Source organism: Sciurus carolinensis, chromosome 4, assembly GCF_902686445.1.
Source record: "Sciurus carolinensis chromosome 4, mSciCar1.2, whole genome shotgun sequence".
Taxonomy (NCBI): Eukaryota; Metazoa; Chordata; class Mammalia; order Rodentia; family Sciuridae; genus Sciurus; species Sciurus carolinensis.
In genome coordinates this window covers 156503594-156520673 of record NC_062216.1, presented here as the reverse complement: position 1 = coordinate 156520673, position 17080 = coordinate 156503594, and the positions used below count along the sequence as shown (strand labels likewise).

The 17080-nt window shown below is 36.8% G+C and overlaps 1 protein-coding gene across 6 annotated transcripts in view; it reads right to left on the bottom strand.

The window, feature by feature from the left end:
• Nucleotides 1-17080, bottom strand: part of Nr1h4 (nuclear receptor subfamily 1 group H member 4) — a 73768-nt gene that overhangs the window by 33917 nt on the left and 22771 nt on the right. For 3 of the 6 annotated variants that reach the window (XM_047551529.1, XM_047551534.1, XM_047551530.1), the window contains exons 1-2: nucleotides 16201-16325; nucleotides 10286-10651 (exon numbers count right to left, since the gene is read on the bottom strand). In XM_047551529.1, coding sequence (XP_047407485.1) covers nucleotides 10286-10651; nucleotides 16201-16309 — 475 coding nt within the window. In that variant the 5' untranslated portion in view covers nucleotides 16310-16325. Of the gene's footprint in view, nucleotides 1-10285; nucleotides 10652-16200; nucleotides 16326-17080 lie in introns of those variants that run through there. The other 3 variants (XM_047551531.1, XM_047551532.1, XM_047551533.1) reach the window with 1 other exon arrangement.

Here is a 17080-nt window from a genome sequence, read left to right as displayed (position 1 = left end):
AGAGCAGAGACCTTTTTCCCATTTGGCTTTGGAATCATTTGCACTTATTGCTTTAACAAAATGTTTATGAGATGGTAATGTAGTTTAAAGCACTAGGAAACAGAAATACAATGACCCCCTCACCCCAGCTTGGAGTCTCCTGGGAAGATAAAGACAGGGATTCTATTCTGCAGGAGCCTGGCTTTGTACATCTTTAAAAGCCATTTAGACTCCCTTATAGACAAATTCTCAGGACCTGGAGCCTGATTCCCAGCATCTTCCCTCGGGTGCTGTGGGTTCCCAGTAAGGGAATTCTAGCCAAGGGAGGTGTCTGCTGGTTTCTTGTAGCTGCCTGAGCCCAAGAACTGGCTTACTCTTATGGATTACCCTCTGAATTACTGCTTGAATTATTATTCATTTTTTTTTCTTGCACATGTGTTTGTAACTGTTCTCATTCAATAATTTATACTTTGGAAAGTTTCTTTTAATCATCACTCACATATTTATATATTGCTTATATTTTTATTTTAAACTTGTTTTTCTTATTTAAATCTAGCATTTATTGCCTTGCCTTATTGCCTCTATATTTGAAATATCAATCTTCATCCACTGGAAACCACTCTTCTATCATTTTATTTTCTGTATGTTCTTTCAGATACTATTTTTTTATTTTATATTTTTAAATCTTTGTTATTTTTTAGTTTCTTTTTTGTCATCTTTAGTTCAGTTACATAAACTGTTTTCTCATTAGTGCTTTAAAATGGTGACTATAAGGAGAGAACTTTTGTCTGTTTTGTTCACAACTATATCTCCTAATCTTAGAATAGTGACTGGTGTAGAAACTGCTACTTAATTATATTTGATAAATAAAGAACTTAAGGACTGGGGATATAACTCAATTGGTAGAGTGCTTACCTCGTATGCACAAGACCCTGGGTTCAAGCCCCAGTACCAAAAAAAAAAAAAAAAAAAAGAACTTAATGAAGTAATTAATTAACAGGAAGAGAGAAAGTTTAGAAAATAGTATATGATCCAAATTGGGGAAGTTGGGTGATAGAGGAATAATGATAAAATGAGAAGAAATCATCAACGAAATAACAGCTAATGCTTATGGAACACATAAGTGTGCAAGGTACCAAATCAGGTGTTCTATAAACAATGTCTCCTTTTTCCATCACAACAGCCCAACCCAATGATAATAGTAATAATGACAGACATTAATGAGAAATTACCACTGGCAAGTGTGGTATTAATTGCTTGATAGCCATTACTTTGTTTAATCCTCATAGCAATCTGTATATCCCTATCTCAAAGGATTGTCCTGAAGATTAAATGAATTAGCACACAGAAAGTCCCAGAGCAGTGTCTACATTTAGTAAGCACCTGATGTTGTTATCTATCATCACCATCACCATTATTACCACCATCCACTCACCCTCCTCCTCCTCATCTTTCTTACTATCTGTATTTTACATGTAGGGGTCTGAAGCATAAGACATTAGTCAGTTTAGAACAGCTGGAAAGAATTACCTGGAATTGTCTAACGTCAGAATCCCACTCTACATGATTTCACAACACTTACTACAAAAGCCTTCCGATGCAATGAAATAATTTGGAGCCCCATCTTGCATCATACCCTAGGACAATTTGACCTGGGGAGTTCATTAGGATCATTATTAAATTTATAAACTCAGACCTCACTTGATCTCAAATAGGATCTCATTAAGTTTATATGAGGGCACCTCAACTTTTACAAAAGTTCATAAACAAAAGGTCCATCAGAAACATTTCACATCTATTCTATGCCAGGATGGCTTCAATAATTTTGGAAGTTTTTCTAAAACCTCAGAGCTAAATCTAGCATTGGTTCATGATCTTATATTAAAATATATTCAGAATGACAGTAGGGTCACCTGCTCACTAAAACAATACCTTTTAAGAATTCTGCCATTCTCTCTCTCATGGGTAGACTCCTGGCACTGAGATAGATGTGACAGACACTGACCTATTAGGAAAGGCAGTCATTTGAAATTTCCAGTCAGATGCAGATGGGTTTTGTTCCATAAGGTTTGAATCAGAATTCATTCAGATGTTAGCACATTTCCATAAACTGCAAAGATAACTGAGAGGGAAAGAAAGCTCCTGATATGATCTAGGGCCAAGCAAATAGCAGCAATTGTCGCTCTGCACTATGCTTGTGTTCTGCTGCTATTACTTTTTAAAACATTTAAATGCAACTTCTGTTACTGATGCCATAAATGTCTATGACAAAGCAGTGGGATGAATTAATACATTTTTAATGGAACTAGAAATAAAAACCAATGAAACTAAGAAATGCATCTACGATCTACGATTGTTTCTAAGTCTAAATTTTTTTCTTGTTTTTTTCTTTTTTTATTCTGTGTTTCTTTACATCTCACAGGTCAGAAGACCTAAAGCAAGAGATGTGACAAGAACATTACATATAATAAACTGATTTAACCCTCGCAAAGACCCTGTGATGTGGATAATATCCCCATTTTGCAGATTTGAGGCTCACAGAAGGAAAGTATGGCATTGACTAGGGATCAACTAGCCCTGCACCCTCCTTCCAACCTGTTGTAAGTCTATACTGCAGAGGCAGGAAAGGGGAGCACCACCTCTCTCAGGCACCCTGGCCCCTAACGTGTGGGGTGTGATTTCAGCTCTCCCATAAAGACGCCTTTAGAAGACACTGAGAAGCAGAAATGAGGTCAGAGCTGTGCTGCTAGTGGATGGTCTGGAATTTTGCCATGGTAGCACCATGGTTGTCAGTTGAGGGAGTAGAGATCCAGGGCACAGGGCACTTGTGTTTGCACATAGGTGCAGATTCAGCAGACAAGTCATAGCTCTGGAGCCAGTAATTGCAGTGAAGGCAGTTTCATGATCCCTAGGTGGCAGCTGGGTGGTAAATTCCTATGGTCAACTGCTCTTGTGGCTTCCTAGGTCCCTACCTTCTTCACTGGGGCAAAACAGTAATGGCCCTGGCAGGCCAGTGTTGCAGTGTGGCTCTGAGCATTCTACTTGAACCTCAACATAGAACCTATTTCGGGCCCTTCCAATTTCTCCTGTAGTAATTCCTTTCTGCTTGAAATATTGGTTCCTGTTTTATTTCCCCAAACTCTGACTGATATATTAATTCACTTATTCTGCCAAGAAGTGCAGAACATGGATTCAATGCATACTGGTCAGATCCCAAAGCCACACTCCCTTTGCTGGAACATTATGGAGTGAAATTTACTTTGCATTTGGTGAGCACAGATACCCAAGGGATGTGGGTGTGGGTTGAGCTGTCAGACCTGCCTGTCATAGGGCCCTGGATCTTTCACTCACACTCTACCCTGTTCTGGGCTCCTCTGCTTTTCCTCACCTCCCCTTCTCCCTTCCCTATTTGCTAAACTAAGACAATTTTTATTTGTTTTCTGAAGAGGACATATAAGACCACAAGGAAGCCTATCATTAGCTTTTCAGTCTACAAAGACCAAGTCCTCAAATTCAAAACACTAGATAAAATTTCCCCACTTTGGGTGGTGGCAAACAATCAAAGAGAATGTAGAACTAAGCCATAGTTGGGCACGGTGGCACATGCCTGTAATCCCAGCAGCTCAGGAGGCTGAGACAGGAGGATCATGAGTTAAAAGCCAGCCTCGGCAAAAGTGGGGCACTAAGTAACTCAGTGAGACCCTATCTCTAAATAAAATAGAAAATAGGGCTGAGGACATGGCTCAGTGGTCGAGTGCCCCTGAGTTCAATTGTCAGTACCCCCTCAACACAAAAATAAAATTAAAAACAGCTAAGCCATGTCAGACCTGAGACAGCCCTGAACTCTGTCCCTCTGGTGCCCCTGAATCCTAGGCATGGGTTGAGAGATGATAGAAACTCCATATTATTTGGCATCCTAAAACAAAAGTATTTTTGTGCCCTTTCCTTAGTAGGGCTGGGAAGGCCCTTGGGGTTCCCTGAGCCCAGCATGGCAGAGAGCACATGAAATAGCTGCATGGTTTCTCTGGGCAGCCAGGCATTCCAGCACAATAAGGAAGAAGCTTTAGGAACCCATCGCCAAGCTAAAAGAAGCAGACAGACATGACCAGATATGAAGGAGGAGTGTGCTCAGGACCCCAAGATGGTACCACAGAGAATCCCTGTTGGTAACTGAAAAGTGGACCAGATGCCAGGCTGTGTTATCACTCCTGAGGACCAGAGTTGTAGCCCCACCCCATGGTCCAGTCCCTCCACAACTCCACGTTAAGTCTAGTACTTAGACAAAAAAATAATTAATTAATTAATTAATTGGTAGGAGTTGAGTAGACTAATCCTAAATTGAATTAAACAAAATTTCCACCAGGGCTTGCAATGGAATTAAATCCAATCATACAAAATAGGGCTACATTTCTTGCACATAGTCCTTGGATTGAGTGTTATGCTCTTTCACGATACAAGCTTCCAGTTAGTCTAATACCCTCAAGAGTCATTGCTCAAGAACAGGGTCAGCAAACTACAGATGGATATCTCTGTTTTTCACTTTCCTGCCTATTTTTGAAAGTAAGGTTTGTGGGAACACAGCCATGACCATTCTAGATATGACTGCCTTTATGCTATGCAGACAAGAGTTGAGTAGTTGCAATAGAGACTGATCTGGTGCAAAGCCCAAAATATTTATAGTCTAGTCCTTTACAGGAAAAAGAAAAAACCCAGCTCTGGCATATGACATGGGCTTGCCTGGCTCCCTCGGGTTCCCTCCCTTGCACACCCATCCTTTTGCTGACACTGTGGGGGCAAAGTCTCAAATCAAATCAATGAACAAGCTCTATCTTATTCTGCTGTTTAAAAAAAAAAAAGTCTAAGTCTAGCTTCTCCTTCCTAAATCTTTAGCTGTCCTCTGACCACTTTCTGACTCTTGTCTCCTGTAATCCTGTGCTTTCCTGACAGCCACCTACCTTCAACTTCTATCCTCTATGGGCTTCTCTTCCAACACTGATAGCTTAAAACTCAAATGGAGTACTTGACTTTCTTCCTTTGGCCACTGACATAGACAGTCTTAACCTTGAGCTAATAACTCAAGAGTAGAGTGAACACTTAGCAGGGAAGCAATGAAAAGCCTAGTGGTCAATTATACAGGTTCTAGAGTTAAAGTTACAAGCTCTATCCCATTATTAGCTCTGAAGCCTTGGGTAAGTTGATTCTTGTGCTTCAGTTTCTTCTTCTATAATTATAATTGGCATAAGGCATGTGAATTAGTGATTTTTACTATTAAAGTATAGTAAATACATCTCATAAATCTTTAGCACTGGTCTTTCTAAATCTCAGATTCTTTGATGTGATAGCCTTATTTCTCTCCTTTAAATGGGCACAATAATACCTATCTAACACAGTTATAAAAACTTAAGATAATTAGCAAGTTAACAGCAATTGGCACTGAAATTTTGTAGGTTCTATTGAAATTTTTCTTTTGAATCAAACTTTCAGAATAAATTATACATGTTCTCTCCCCACTGCCCCAGGCAAGAAATAGGACTTAGTTTAGACTTCCTAGCCCAGGTTTCTATTCTGCATTTTTATCTATTCAATTGTCCTATTGGAAAGCAGCACTTCTCCTGTTTTCTCTTCCCATCCTTGTGGATTTCACAATCAAAACACTCAACCAAGCTGCCTGACCAAATGAGTCCCTCAAGTGCCTTTTTATTATAATTTATATCAATATTTCTCAACCTTTAGAATGAATGGCTTATTAAACAAAAGTCTCAGGTCTCATTCCTAGAAATTCTGATTCTATAGGCCTGGAATAGGATCCCCAAATTAGCATTTTCTAGAAATTCCCATGCGATGCTGATACAGCTGGACCAGGAACCAGACCGTGAGTATCACTAGTCCACGCAGACAAGTTAAAGTGGCTTTTGGTAATTTGAACAATGTCAAATAGAGTGTCTTAGCAAACAACTGATAATGGGTTGGGCATCAACGTTCATCAATGCAAGGAGAAAACAGCCACATTTCTACCACATTCTGTACAAACCGATGCAAACACCATAACAGTAATAACAACAGGCTTTTTTGAGTTTTGACCATGTGCTACATTTTTTTCTAAGTCCTTCACACATATTAAATTACTTTTACATTTCTGTTTTATGACAGTCTTAAAAAATTAATAATTAGCATTCTCTGGATCATCTCTATGACCATCTTATATTAGCATTCAAACTAATCACCTGCATTTTTGTTTGTGCCAGTGATCTCATTAAGAGTAAAAAGTATGACTTAATTATCAAGAGCTATAAGAAAATGGCAAGGGTAAATATAAGACGCATGATAGGGCCTAGCTTAAGGATGGCCAAATGGAGCTCGGGACAAAACAAGGTTTGGATGAACCAATTGTTTGAACAGAGAAAAGCGATAGAGAATTGAAGCCCCATATGGCACGTGGTATTGGCATACTAAACCCAAAAGAACCTGTGCTTTTAGTAACATTTTGAGCAACAAAACCACATAACTAACACATTTTATTATCTTATTGGCTTTTGTACTTTTGTTAATATTTAATTTGTAAATTTGGCTTTGTTTTTTGGCTATATAGAAACTTTTTCATTGTATAAAAAAAATAGCACAAGGAATCTCATAGAAGCAATAGCAGTCAGCATTAGAAGCACCCAAAAACAGCTTCCTTCAAGAAGACGTAGCCCAAGTTTGAGAACCTCTGTATTGTACTAGTACTTTCTATCTCAGTGGTTCTCAGCTGGAGAGATTTTTCTCCCCAAGGACATTTAGCAAAGTTTGTAAAACTTGGGACTTGCCACTGGCTTCAAGTGGGGCTTGCTACTGGTGTCTGCTAAATGTACCACAATAAATATAAAACATTCCCTACAGCAGAATTAGGCAGTCTGAACTGTCAATAGTGACAAGGTTTAGAAATCCTTGTCTGTCTTTCCCTTTCATTCAATAGGAGGGGCTAATTATGAAATTTACAAGCTAGTTTAGATAAGACATACAGACATGAAATAATTAGAATAGTGTAAGAGATGATGCTATAGATGCAAAGAATTTGAAGAAAGACCTCAGAAGCCACAATTTCTCATACAATGCAGAAATTTCCTGTCAGGGACTCAAGCCCCTTCATCTAAACTCTTTTTGAATTATAAAGAGGAGCTTGTTATCACGAGAGGCAGGAAACCAATCTCACTGCTAAAATTCCCCATGTTAGTCTTAGAAAATTAATTCTTGAATTAAGCCCCAAACATGCCATCCTATAACCTTCATCTTCTGGTTCTAGTTTTACTTTCTAGAGTAACAGCCCTGACCACTAGTTGACTAGAGCAACTACAAAGTTCTGTATATGGTTCAACAGTTGGTTTTTCGAAACAACCTGAAAAACTTTTATTTGTGTTTCTTTTAAACCAACAATTATTTTGGCTTGATATCTAATTAGCAATTCCTTCCAGATGTATTCCAACCTTCCAACCTCTATTTTTTTTTAATTCAACTGTCACATAAGCAGGCAGGTCTCCATTTCCATAACTCTGCCCATTCAAAAAATACTGTCACTAGATCTAGGGGCTGAGGGGCAGTATTTGCTTATCATTTGAAGCAAGGAAGGATTAAATATTGTAAAAACTTCTGGATATACTTTTACCAAGTGGAGACATATTATATTGGCTGACTAAGTAATTAGCAATGAATGTAGATTTTCATTCATGGTGTTTCAAAGACATTTATTTCATACTTACTTTATACCAGGCACATATATCCTGTATGAGCTTCTCTTCCCCTGACCAAAACCATATAACTAACACATTTTATTATTTTATTAGTTTTGTAATTTTGTTTATATTGAATTTTTAAAATTTGGATTCATTCTTTTTTGAAGTAGAAATCTTTCATTACATTAAAAAATACCATGAGGAATTTGATAAAAGCAATATAAGTCAACAGTAGAAGCACCCAAGAAAGAACTTCCTTCAAAAAAGCTCCAGATGTGACTCATGATTTTATCCTAAAGGAATGTTGGATTTCATCAAATGCTTTTTCTGCTTCTATTGAGATAATCATATGATTTTTCCCCTTCAATCTCTTGATATGATGTGTTTCATTTATTAATTTACGTTTGTTGAACCATCCTTGCATCCTTCAATATCAACTTGGTCAAGGTGAATTATCAAGTAGCCTAATTTTAAAAATGGGCAAGTTGATCTGAATGAACACTTCTCAAAAGAAGGCATACAAATAGCAAGACATATATGAAAACATGCTCAATATCATTAGCTATCAGGGTAATGCAAACTGAAATTACAATAGATTTCATCTCATTCTAGTTAGAATGACAATTACCAAAAAGTTCACTGGCAAGAATGTGTCACAAAAGAAACTCTTGTACACTGTGGGTGGACATGTAAACCATTGTATAACCATTATGAAGAATAGTATGGAAATTCCTCCAAAAAACTAAAAATACATCTGTCAGCTATCCCATTGTTCGGTCATATGTCAAAAGAAATGAAATCAGCATGTCAAAAAAATACCTGCAAAACAGTTTTTCAGGGACTGGGGTTGTGGCTCAGTGGTAGGCCCTGGGTTCAATTCTCAGCACCACATAAAAATAAAAATAAAGGTATTTTGTCCACCTACAACTTAAAAAAAATTTTTTAAATAGTTTTTCAAATATGAGAAAATCTCATTATCTTTCTTGAATATAAAAGCATATTAACAAAGAAATCAAAGGATTCAAAAAATAATTCCTAAAGAAAAAAAGATACCTACATACTCATATTTAAACACTATTCACAATAGCCAAGACATGGAATCAACCTAGGTACTCATCAACAAATGAATAGATAAATAAGATGTGATATATATACATATATAGTGAAATATTATTCAAATATAAAGAATGAAATAATATCTTCCATTGCAAAATGGATGGGAATAGAGGACATTATATTAAGTGAAATAAACCAGATACAAAAAAGACAAGCATTTCATGTTCCTTCTCATATGTAGAAGTTTAAAAAAAATTGAGGCTGGGCAGGGTGGCGCATGCCTGTAATTCCAGCTGCTTGGGAGGTTGAGGCAGGAGGATCGAGAGTTCAAAGCCAACCTCAGGCACTAAGCAACTCAGTGAGACACTGTCTCTAAATAAAATACAAAATATGGCTGGGGATGTAACTCAGTGATGGGATGCTCCTGAGTTCAACCTACAGTACCCCACACCTGAATGTAGAATAGGGATTGGAGGGGAAGGAAAGGTAGAAAAAGGGAAGCAGGATTTAAACACTGTACATTGAATGCAAATACTGAAATATCACATTGACCCTCATTACAAGTACAATTTATGCATGTTAATTAAAACTAAAAACAAGGCTTTAAAATTCTAATAAAATCATACTCAGTTTTTCAGGGGCAACTACTATGGTTTTATGTAATCTGATTATTTAAACTTTCAAAGGTTTAAAATGTCCTTGATCTATCTTTATGTGACTGGATCCTCTGTTTATTTTTGAAGCAATCATTAACATCTGGTACAATTTAGCACATTATCTGATAGATTCTGCTCAAAGGAGAGTTCTTATTCAGCTTTCAATATTCTGCAAGCTATAGAATACCTACAAATTCTAAAAATAGTTGCTGAATGATTAAAGACAAAACTGAACAGATGAATGAGCCTATGAATCCCCTCTATCTTTTATCTCTGAAATTTTACAAACTTATTATCTGTGCCCTTACTGGGAGAAAAATCACAAAGGTCTTTGAGTCATTTCAGATTTAATATATTTTATACATTCTGAATAGATTGCTATAGATTCTGCTATAGCATCATTCACAGATCTATAATCTAAATGGTATATTTGTTGAATTTAAGCTATCATTACTTACTTTCCCCAGTTCTTCCTCATTTTCTTTCTCAATTAACCAAAGCACATAAAAATGTATGCTAAAACTTATATTGAATAAAGTCACATTCTCCATCATAAGTTAAAAAGAGGAGTTCAACGGTTTCTCTTTTCTTAAAAAAAAAAAAAAAAACCCACAACTCCCTAAACTTTGTCAAAATTCCTTTTAATTATCTGTGTGTGGTTGGGAATATGGAGAAGATTATTTATATCTAAGCCAAATACTTGAATGTGATTTTCCTTAAGATCAATGGAAGTCCAATAAAGGTAGAGAAGGTAGGAGGAGGTAGAAGCAGAGAAGGAAAAATGGGAAGTTACTGGGAAAAGGGAAGAATCCAGCTCAGGGGATTTCAATAGCCAATGTAGTAGAACTTGAACAAAAAGAAACCTGCCAATCACAAGATGCTTACCTTTGCACCCCTCACAGGTCAGGGCATTGTAATGGTATCCAGATGCTCTGTCTCCACAAACAACACACAGCTCGTCCCCTTTAATCCTCCCTGCTGATGCACCCATTCGGGGCTTCTTTGTTACAGGCATCTCTGCCACCTCGCTCTCTCCCTGGTACAGAGTCTCAGCTGGCATTCGTCTGAGTTCATATAATCCGGGAGAGTACCACTCTTCAGGCTGCTGGGGGTAGACTCCCAGGCTGGAATAATAGGATGAGGAGGAAATCTGTGGTTGAACTTGGGGAAACTGAACATCGTTGTACTGAGAGTATGGCTCCACATCTAGGTTCTGCCCCAGAGCACCTGCCGCTTGTTCCGTTAGCACACCTGAATAAAAGTAACAAAACTAAAATTAATGTCATTATTCTAGAAATTAGAGAGGCAGTTTAGTATAATTGTTAGGTGTGTGGTGGGGACTGTGGGAACTGATATTATTGCATTATTTTCTGGGGTAGGAGATTGTATCATCTTTTTACCGTTTGTGATTTTTACCATGCATCTGTTATTTAAATTACTATAAAACAAAGACGCTAAGAAAAGAAACAAGAATGCAATACCTGGAATCTGTCTATCTGGATTCAAACCCCTGTTCTTTTACTATCTGTGTGCAGTTGACGATTTCTTTAATATCTTTAAGTCTGTTTTCTCTTCATAATGAAATACCTACCTCATTGGATTGACGTAAGTATTAAACGAGAATGCTTGCTGAGTACTTTGCTAATTTTGGCACATAAGAAGTGCTCAATAAATTATACCTGACACTAAAATAGGAATAATAATTACTGTTCCTATGATCATTATTATTCAATAAACATTATTATTCATTATTACTTATATATAAAACCACAAAGTAACAAAAAACTATCAAGTTATGAAAATGTCTCTATTTCCCACAAACATAAACTATAGCTCTTTAGAAAATAAAAATATTTGAATTTTGCAAAATGCTAAAAATATTTAATAAACCAAATTATGTTGTGTGCACGAATGCAAATATAAAGTATCAATGAATTTTTTAAAAAGCTGATGCATAAAAATGTAATACACATAAATAGATAAGAGAGTATGTAAATGTGTCTGATTCTTCAAAGCATTGTTAGATAACCCTAAACCAAAATCCCAGCCCCATGTCTACGAACAGTGAGACTTTGAGTAAATTGCTTGAAATATTGATGAAGCTCAGTTTTCACAACTTCAAGATTGGGATGAAAATATCTATATCCAAAGTTATATAGATCATTGGATGAGATAATATAGAGTCACAGTTCTTCATATAAACTTCTTGGGATCACATATTTTAGAATTCCATTTTTTTTTTTTTTTTTAATTTCAGAACAGAATGCAGTAGTATTCACATAACACTCCAAGTGTTGTCTGGGACAGAACCAAGAGTCAAATACAATATCTTCCACAGTGAAATGCATGAATAGTCAGAGAAAGTGGAATAAGTAATGATCATAAGTACTTTCACATTCCTTTAGATCCAGTTTTGCCACCAAAGAAGTTTGTGCCAATTTTTTAAAAAAATGGTTTCTAGCGCTTTTTGAAATTTGGAATTGGCAATTAGGGATTGTGGACCCCATGTTCCTATACAGGTAAAACGCTCTTTGAAGTACTCAAAAGATGCTTAGTATTATTACTATTGTGGCAGAAATTTTTATACAGTCCTTCCTAGCCCAGACACTTACTTGTATATTCTCGTTTCCCACAAAATCCTGTGGTGTAGACAATATTGTTATCTCCCACTTACAAATAACCTGTGGCACCCATTTGTAAAAGTTAAGCAATTTTGCTCCTACCTGCCTAAGTTAAGTGAGGTTTGAACTTTGGAAGTCTGACCTCAGAGCCCATGCACTCAATCACTACTCTCTGGGAGAATTTCAGATGGGAGATGTTTCAAAAGCATTAAAGGCAAAGACTTTCTCTTTCTCTGCTCTCTTACTTGAGTTTGCTGCTCCTTTCAGTGCCTTTGTTTGCATCTGACTCTACCCATTTTTTTCCAGGCATTTCCCATGTTCCATCTTCTCCATTCTTGAATGTGCCTTGTTACTTCCAAACTCAGGACTTTCCCAAGCCCAGAGCCTTCTTTAACATAGGTACCCTCTCCCCGAGTTTCTCTTGGAAAGTCTTCCCTGGCTCTGGGTCCTGGGAGTCATGGTTCTGAATCTAGTTAAATGATGTTTAAAACCATTACTTATCTGCCCTGCCTGGGCCTCCATTTGATCATTTATAAAGAGAAGATGGTGCTAGATGATGTTCTAGTTCTTCTTAATTCTAAAATCTCCATAAGCATATGACTAATAGTTCATAAGCATCAGAATTCAAGACTTTTCTACAATAGCAAAGTATATACATATTAAATGTCAAAAAGAATGTGTTCTGCCATGACCCAGGAAATGACGAATAGTACATAATATACAGTATCTGTGAAAAAATCAATTTCTATTCTTTTATGCCCAACTTATCCATATAAACCAGAAGAAAAATCAGAACAGCTGACAGATTAAAAATTTTGGAAATGTTGCTTTGCCTTAGGACCACAAAATGGAAAAAGAAAACTATGAAATGATCATAGAGAAAAAAGAAAAAATATAAGCAAAATTGTGATCCACTTCATAACCAAACGTGACTAAAATCTCTGGAGTGAATTGGACTGAAAAGAGCTAAAAAAATAAAAAATAAAAAATAAAAAAATAAAAGCATTAGTTTCACTTATTCCTAGATTTTATCCTCCAACATATCCCTCAATTCTTTCTCCTATAGCCCAGGTTCTCTCCAATACAACCTTAGTAAAGTTAAGCAACTCGTCCACAGTGTAACAACCAATTAATGATAGAATCTGGATTCTGTAGAATCCAAGGAAATGGACAAATTTTTTCACCTACAATTTTTTCACATACAATTTAAGATCTCTGAGCATTATTTCAACAAAAGAAATATTCCCATAATCAAGAAACACAATAGAGATCCAATTCAGCCCAGATAATATCAATGTCATATTAATTCCTGGTATCATCTAGATTAACATAGGAGGCTTTTACAAAGATATAGATAATATGATGTCAAATGACAAAGTGGCAAAAATATGAAAATAGTACATAATAATAGTAAGTAATGCTTCTATTCTCAAAATATACCCATTTCTAGTATTTCACTGTGTGCTCACAAAATCTTCACAAAATAGGTAAATATACATAAAGCTTACAAGCATGGCTAACATAATCCAAAATGGTTGGACCAGAACAATATCCACTATTAAACTGAGTTCTTAAACAACTGCCTACCCCTGGCTGTTCCAATTTCTTCCATAAAATGGGACCAAAAACTCCCAGTCCTGCTATCTTAGATGGCAGTTCTGAGTATAAAATACAGTTGTTAAGAAAAAGGTTTAAGAAGTCCAGTATCACTAAAAGTCAAGTTGTTCCCCAAAGAACTTAGAAAAAATCCCTATTTTAATGATAGCCAACAGATAGCTAATTCATATATATTAACACAGCCTGTTTTGATGACAAAAGTATGAGACTATGAGACCTTTCTTTCATTATAAATATGTATTGAACACTTACTTGCTATTTGGCAGACATCGTGTGAGGCTCTCAGCGGTGAACAAGACAGAAAAGGACCCTGCCTTTCTCTGTGTGTTAAGGGATGGGAATGTCAAGAATCAGGACAAAAACAAGGAAATAAGTAAACAAATACATAAGTTTTATGACACAGAAGAAAATCAGGGGGTGGAAGTGGAGGCAAAGTGATTCAAGTTTAGAGTATGTGGATTTTAAGGAACCAGAAAATCTTATGAAAGTTTAGGTAAGTGTTCTTAAATGAGAACACATGGATAAACTCCAGGGTAGTCTGAAAGGAAAACAGAATTCTGAATAGGTTTCTGGCTTTTAGTAGATTCCCTGAAGGACTATCATCCAAAGGAACTGCCTGAGATGGGTTCTGTACCTTTCAATATGGTGACTACCAACCACATGGGGATACCAAACACTGGAGATGTGGTTAGAGATATGAAGGAAATAAATGTTTAATTCTATTTAATTCTAAGTAAAGAAAATTTAAATAGTCACATGTGGCTTGTGACTATCATATTAGACATATAAAAGGTTTGTGACCAGAACCACTGTGCACCCAAGTGGGAGAATCAGGTTCACATAATAATAGCAGCACTTCATAACCTCAGTTTCTGATGCTCCTAAGAGTCCATCTAATTTTTTATCTCTGGCACAATGCTGACCATAGCAAATGTCTAATGAATGTTTATTGAATCAAAGTGAACAGAAAAATTTCCTCTCTGCCTCTCTTCATGTCCTGTAATCCATGGTGTCTTGGCTGGACGGCACAGCTTCATTTGTGAAGTTGTCTGCTGATCATGGCGCCAGGCCTTTGTGATGTTGGTGCCTCTTCCTGCCTTGTCAGCTGATGACCTCCTCCGTAGTCCTGTCCCAGTTCCCTCAGGTGGAACTAATCTCTCCTTCCCGCTGTACACACCTCTACTACAGTGCTTATCAGAAGCATGTACACTCATTTTTTATTTGTTCACAGGCTTATCTTCCATGCTAAACTTGAGGTGGTATGAAAACTCGTTAAGAGTGTACTACTGAGTGGACAAATCCAGATTCTAGTCACCTGCAGTTTCCTAGATGTGTGAACTGGGGAAAGACAATGAACTTCTTTAAGTTTCTATTTCTTCCTCTGTCAGCACCTATTTCAGAAATGGTAATAAGGATGCACTAAGACAAAGAATATAAACTGCCAGTGCCTGTGTAAACGTTGTGCATACATCCAGTACATTTTTGTTATCATTGGGTTAGTCTCTGAACTTTTGGGGGGAAAATATTAGATTATATTCCCTTTTTATTATTTCTGGCACCTGGCACAAAGTCTGACACATAGTAAATTTTTAATAAAAGTGTGTTAAATTGAAGGGGATAGAAAATGTGCTTTCCCAACCTTCTAACTAATTCCATTTCTAAATCAATGTCAGTCTCTTTGAGACATCACAGTTAAACAAAATGGTATGCTGCCAAGTCTCGGGTTGAAAATACAATTCATAATTAGAATTATCATAAAAATGGTTAGAATTTCTTTTTGGTGGAGATTTTTAAAAGAGAGTTTCTGTTTTGAGAAAAATGTTAAAATAATATTGATATTACACTTCTTTTAATTATAACCTATATTTTAATTTGGAGAAAACAAATAGCCTAGTCCTGGAGCTCAAATTTTCACATATCTGATTTGCCATAGACAGTTGGGAGAAACCTGCTGTGGAAGTACTTTATTACTCTCATATTTCTTATTATCTATTTATGGCTTTTTATCATACTCCCTAGTTTGAAATACATTTTATTTCATGATACCTGTACAAACTCACATATATAACTGAAGCAAAATTTCCATGAAATAACGCTTTTACTTCTTGAGGGGCACACTCTTATTTCTGTTCTATTCTACTCTGTTCCAGTTGTTAAAGCTGGTCACTAACTAGACTTAACGTTCCACTGAGATCTGGGGCTCACCGTTTTAAAAATAAAACATTAAGCAATGTACTTTAATTTTTTTCAAGTGTGCATTGACATTAACATTCACACTTCACTTGATTTAAACAATGGTGCTACTTTGAAAGAGTGGTACTAATTGGACCTACATTATCCCATGAAGAATTTTAGAGAAAACAGACCTAGTTCCAATAAGATACTTACCTGCTTAGAACCCTATAAAAATCATCCATCCCAACCTTCTACCTCAGTCTTCTAGGTGTGACTGAGTCACCTCTGACAAAGATCTGTTGCTATAACCTCAAGAAAAAGACCCCCAGATTTCCTCTGTCCAGATGCAGAAGCTCAACCCGAGACCACCTGTGAGCAGTATCCTACCTTTAGCAGGCTTCACATTCATCATTTCTGTGACAAATTCTGACGATGTGTGGCTGTGGTAAGGACTAGTTTGAATTGGATTTTCTAACCCCTGAAACTGCATTACCATTCTTAGCTAATTCACAGCAACTGAAAATGAGACTAGGTAAGAAGTGAGCGAGGCCAGAGGTTGTGTGGTTTACTGATTAACTTCATTACAGAGTAGAATATTTGTAAATGTTTATGAGAAAAGTCCTCGATGCCAAATTGCCTAGTAAGCTGGAAACCAGTCTCTTAAATAAACATTTTTGGGCAACACTTTTCCAGCTTAAGAACTTTTACAGGGTAGATTTCTATTCTGTGGTTCTAAGTCTGTATTTGGAGAGTAAGCATCATGCTCTAGGTCTTGAGAGTTGTCCCCATTAGAAGGCAAGAAGGTAATGTCAGGAAGCATTCAAGAATAATACTTACGTGTGAAGTCTGGAGGCCTACTGACTTGGCCAGCTGGGTTTGTATCTGTTGTTGTGTGTTGAATTGTATCCCACCCTACCCCCAAAATTTGTGTATTGAGGTCTTAACCCCCAATGCATCAGAATGTGACCTTGTTTGGAGATAAGATCCATATAAATTATCTTTATGGGTAGATGTAATCAAATTTAAATGAAAATTAGGGTGGACCCTAATCCAACATGACCCATGTCCTTACAAAAAAGGGAAATTGGTACACAGACACACACATGGAAAGAAGGTAATGTGAAGAGACAGAGAGGAGACAGCTACTGACAAGCCCAGAGAGAGGGCCTAGACCAGATTTTTCCTTCACAGCCCTCAGAAGAAACCAACCCTGCTGACAAATGATTTTCAGATTTCTAGCCTTTAGAACTGGAAGATAATACATTTC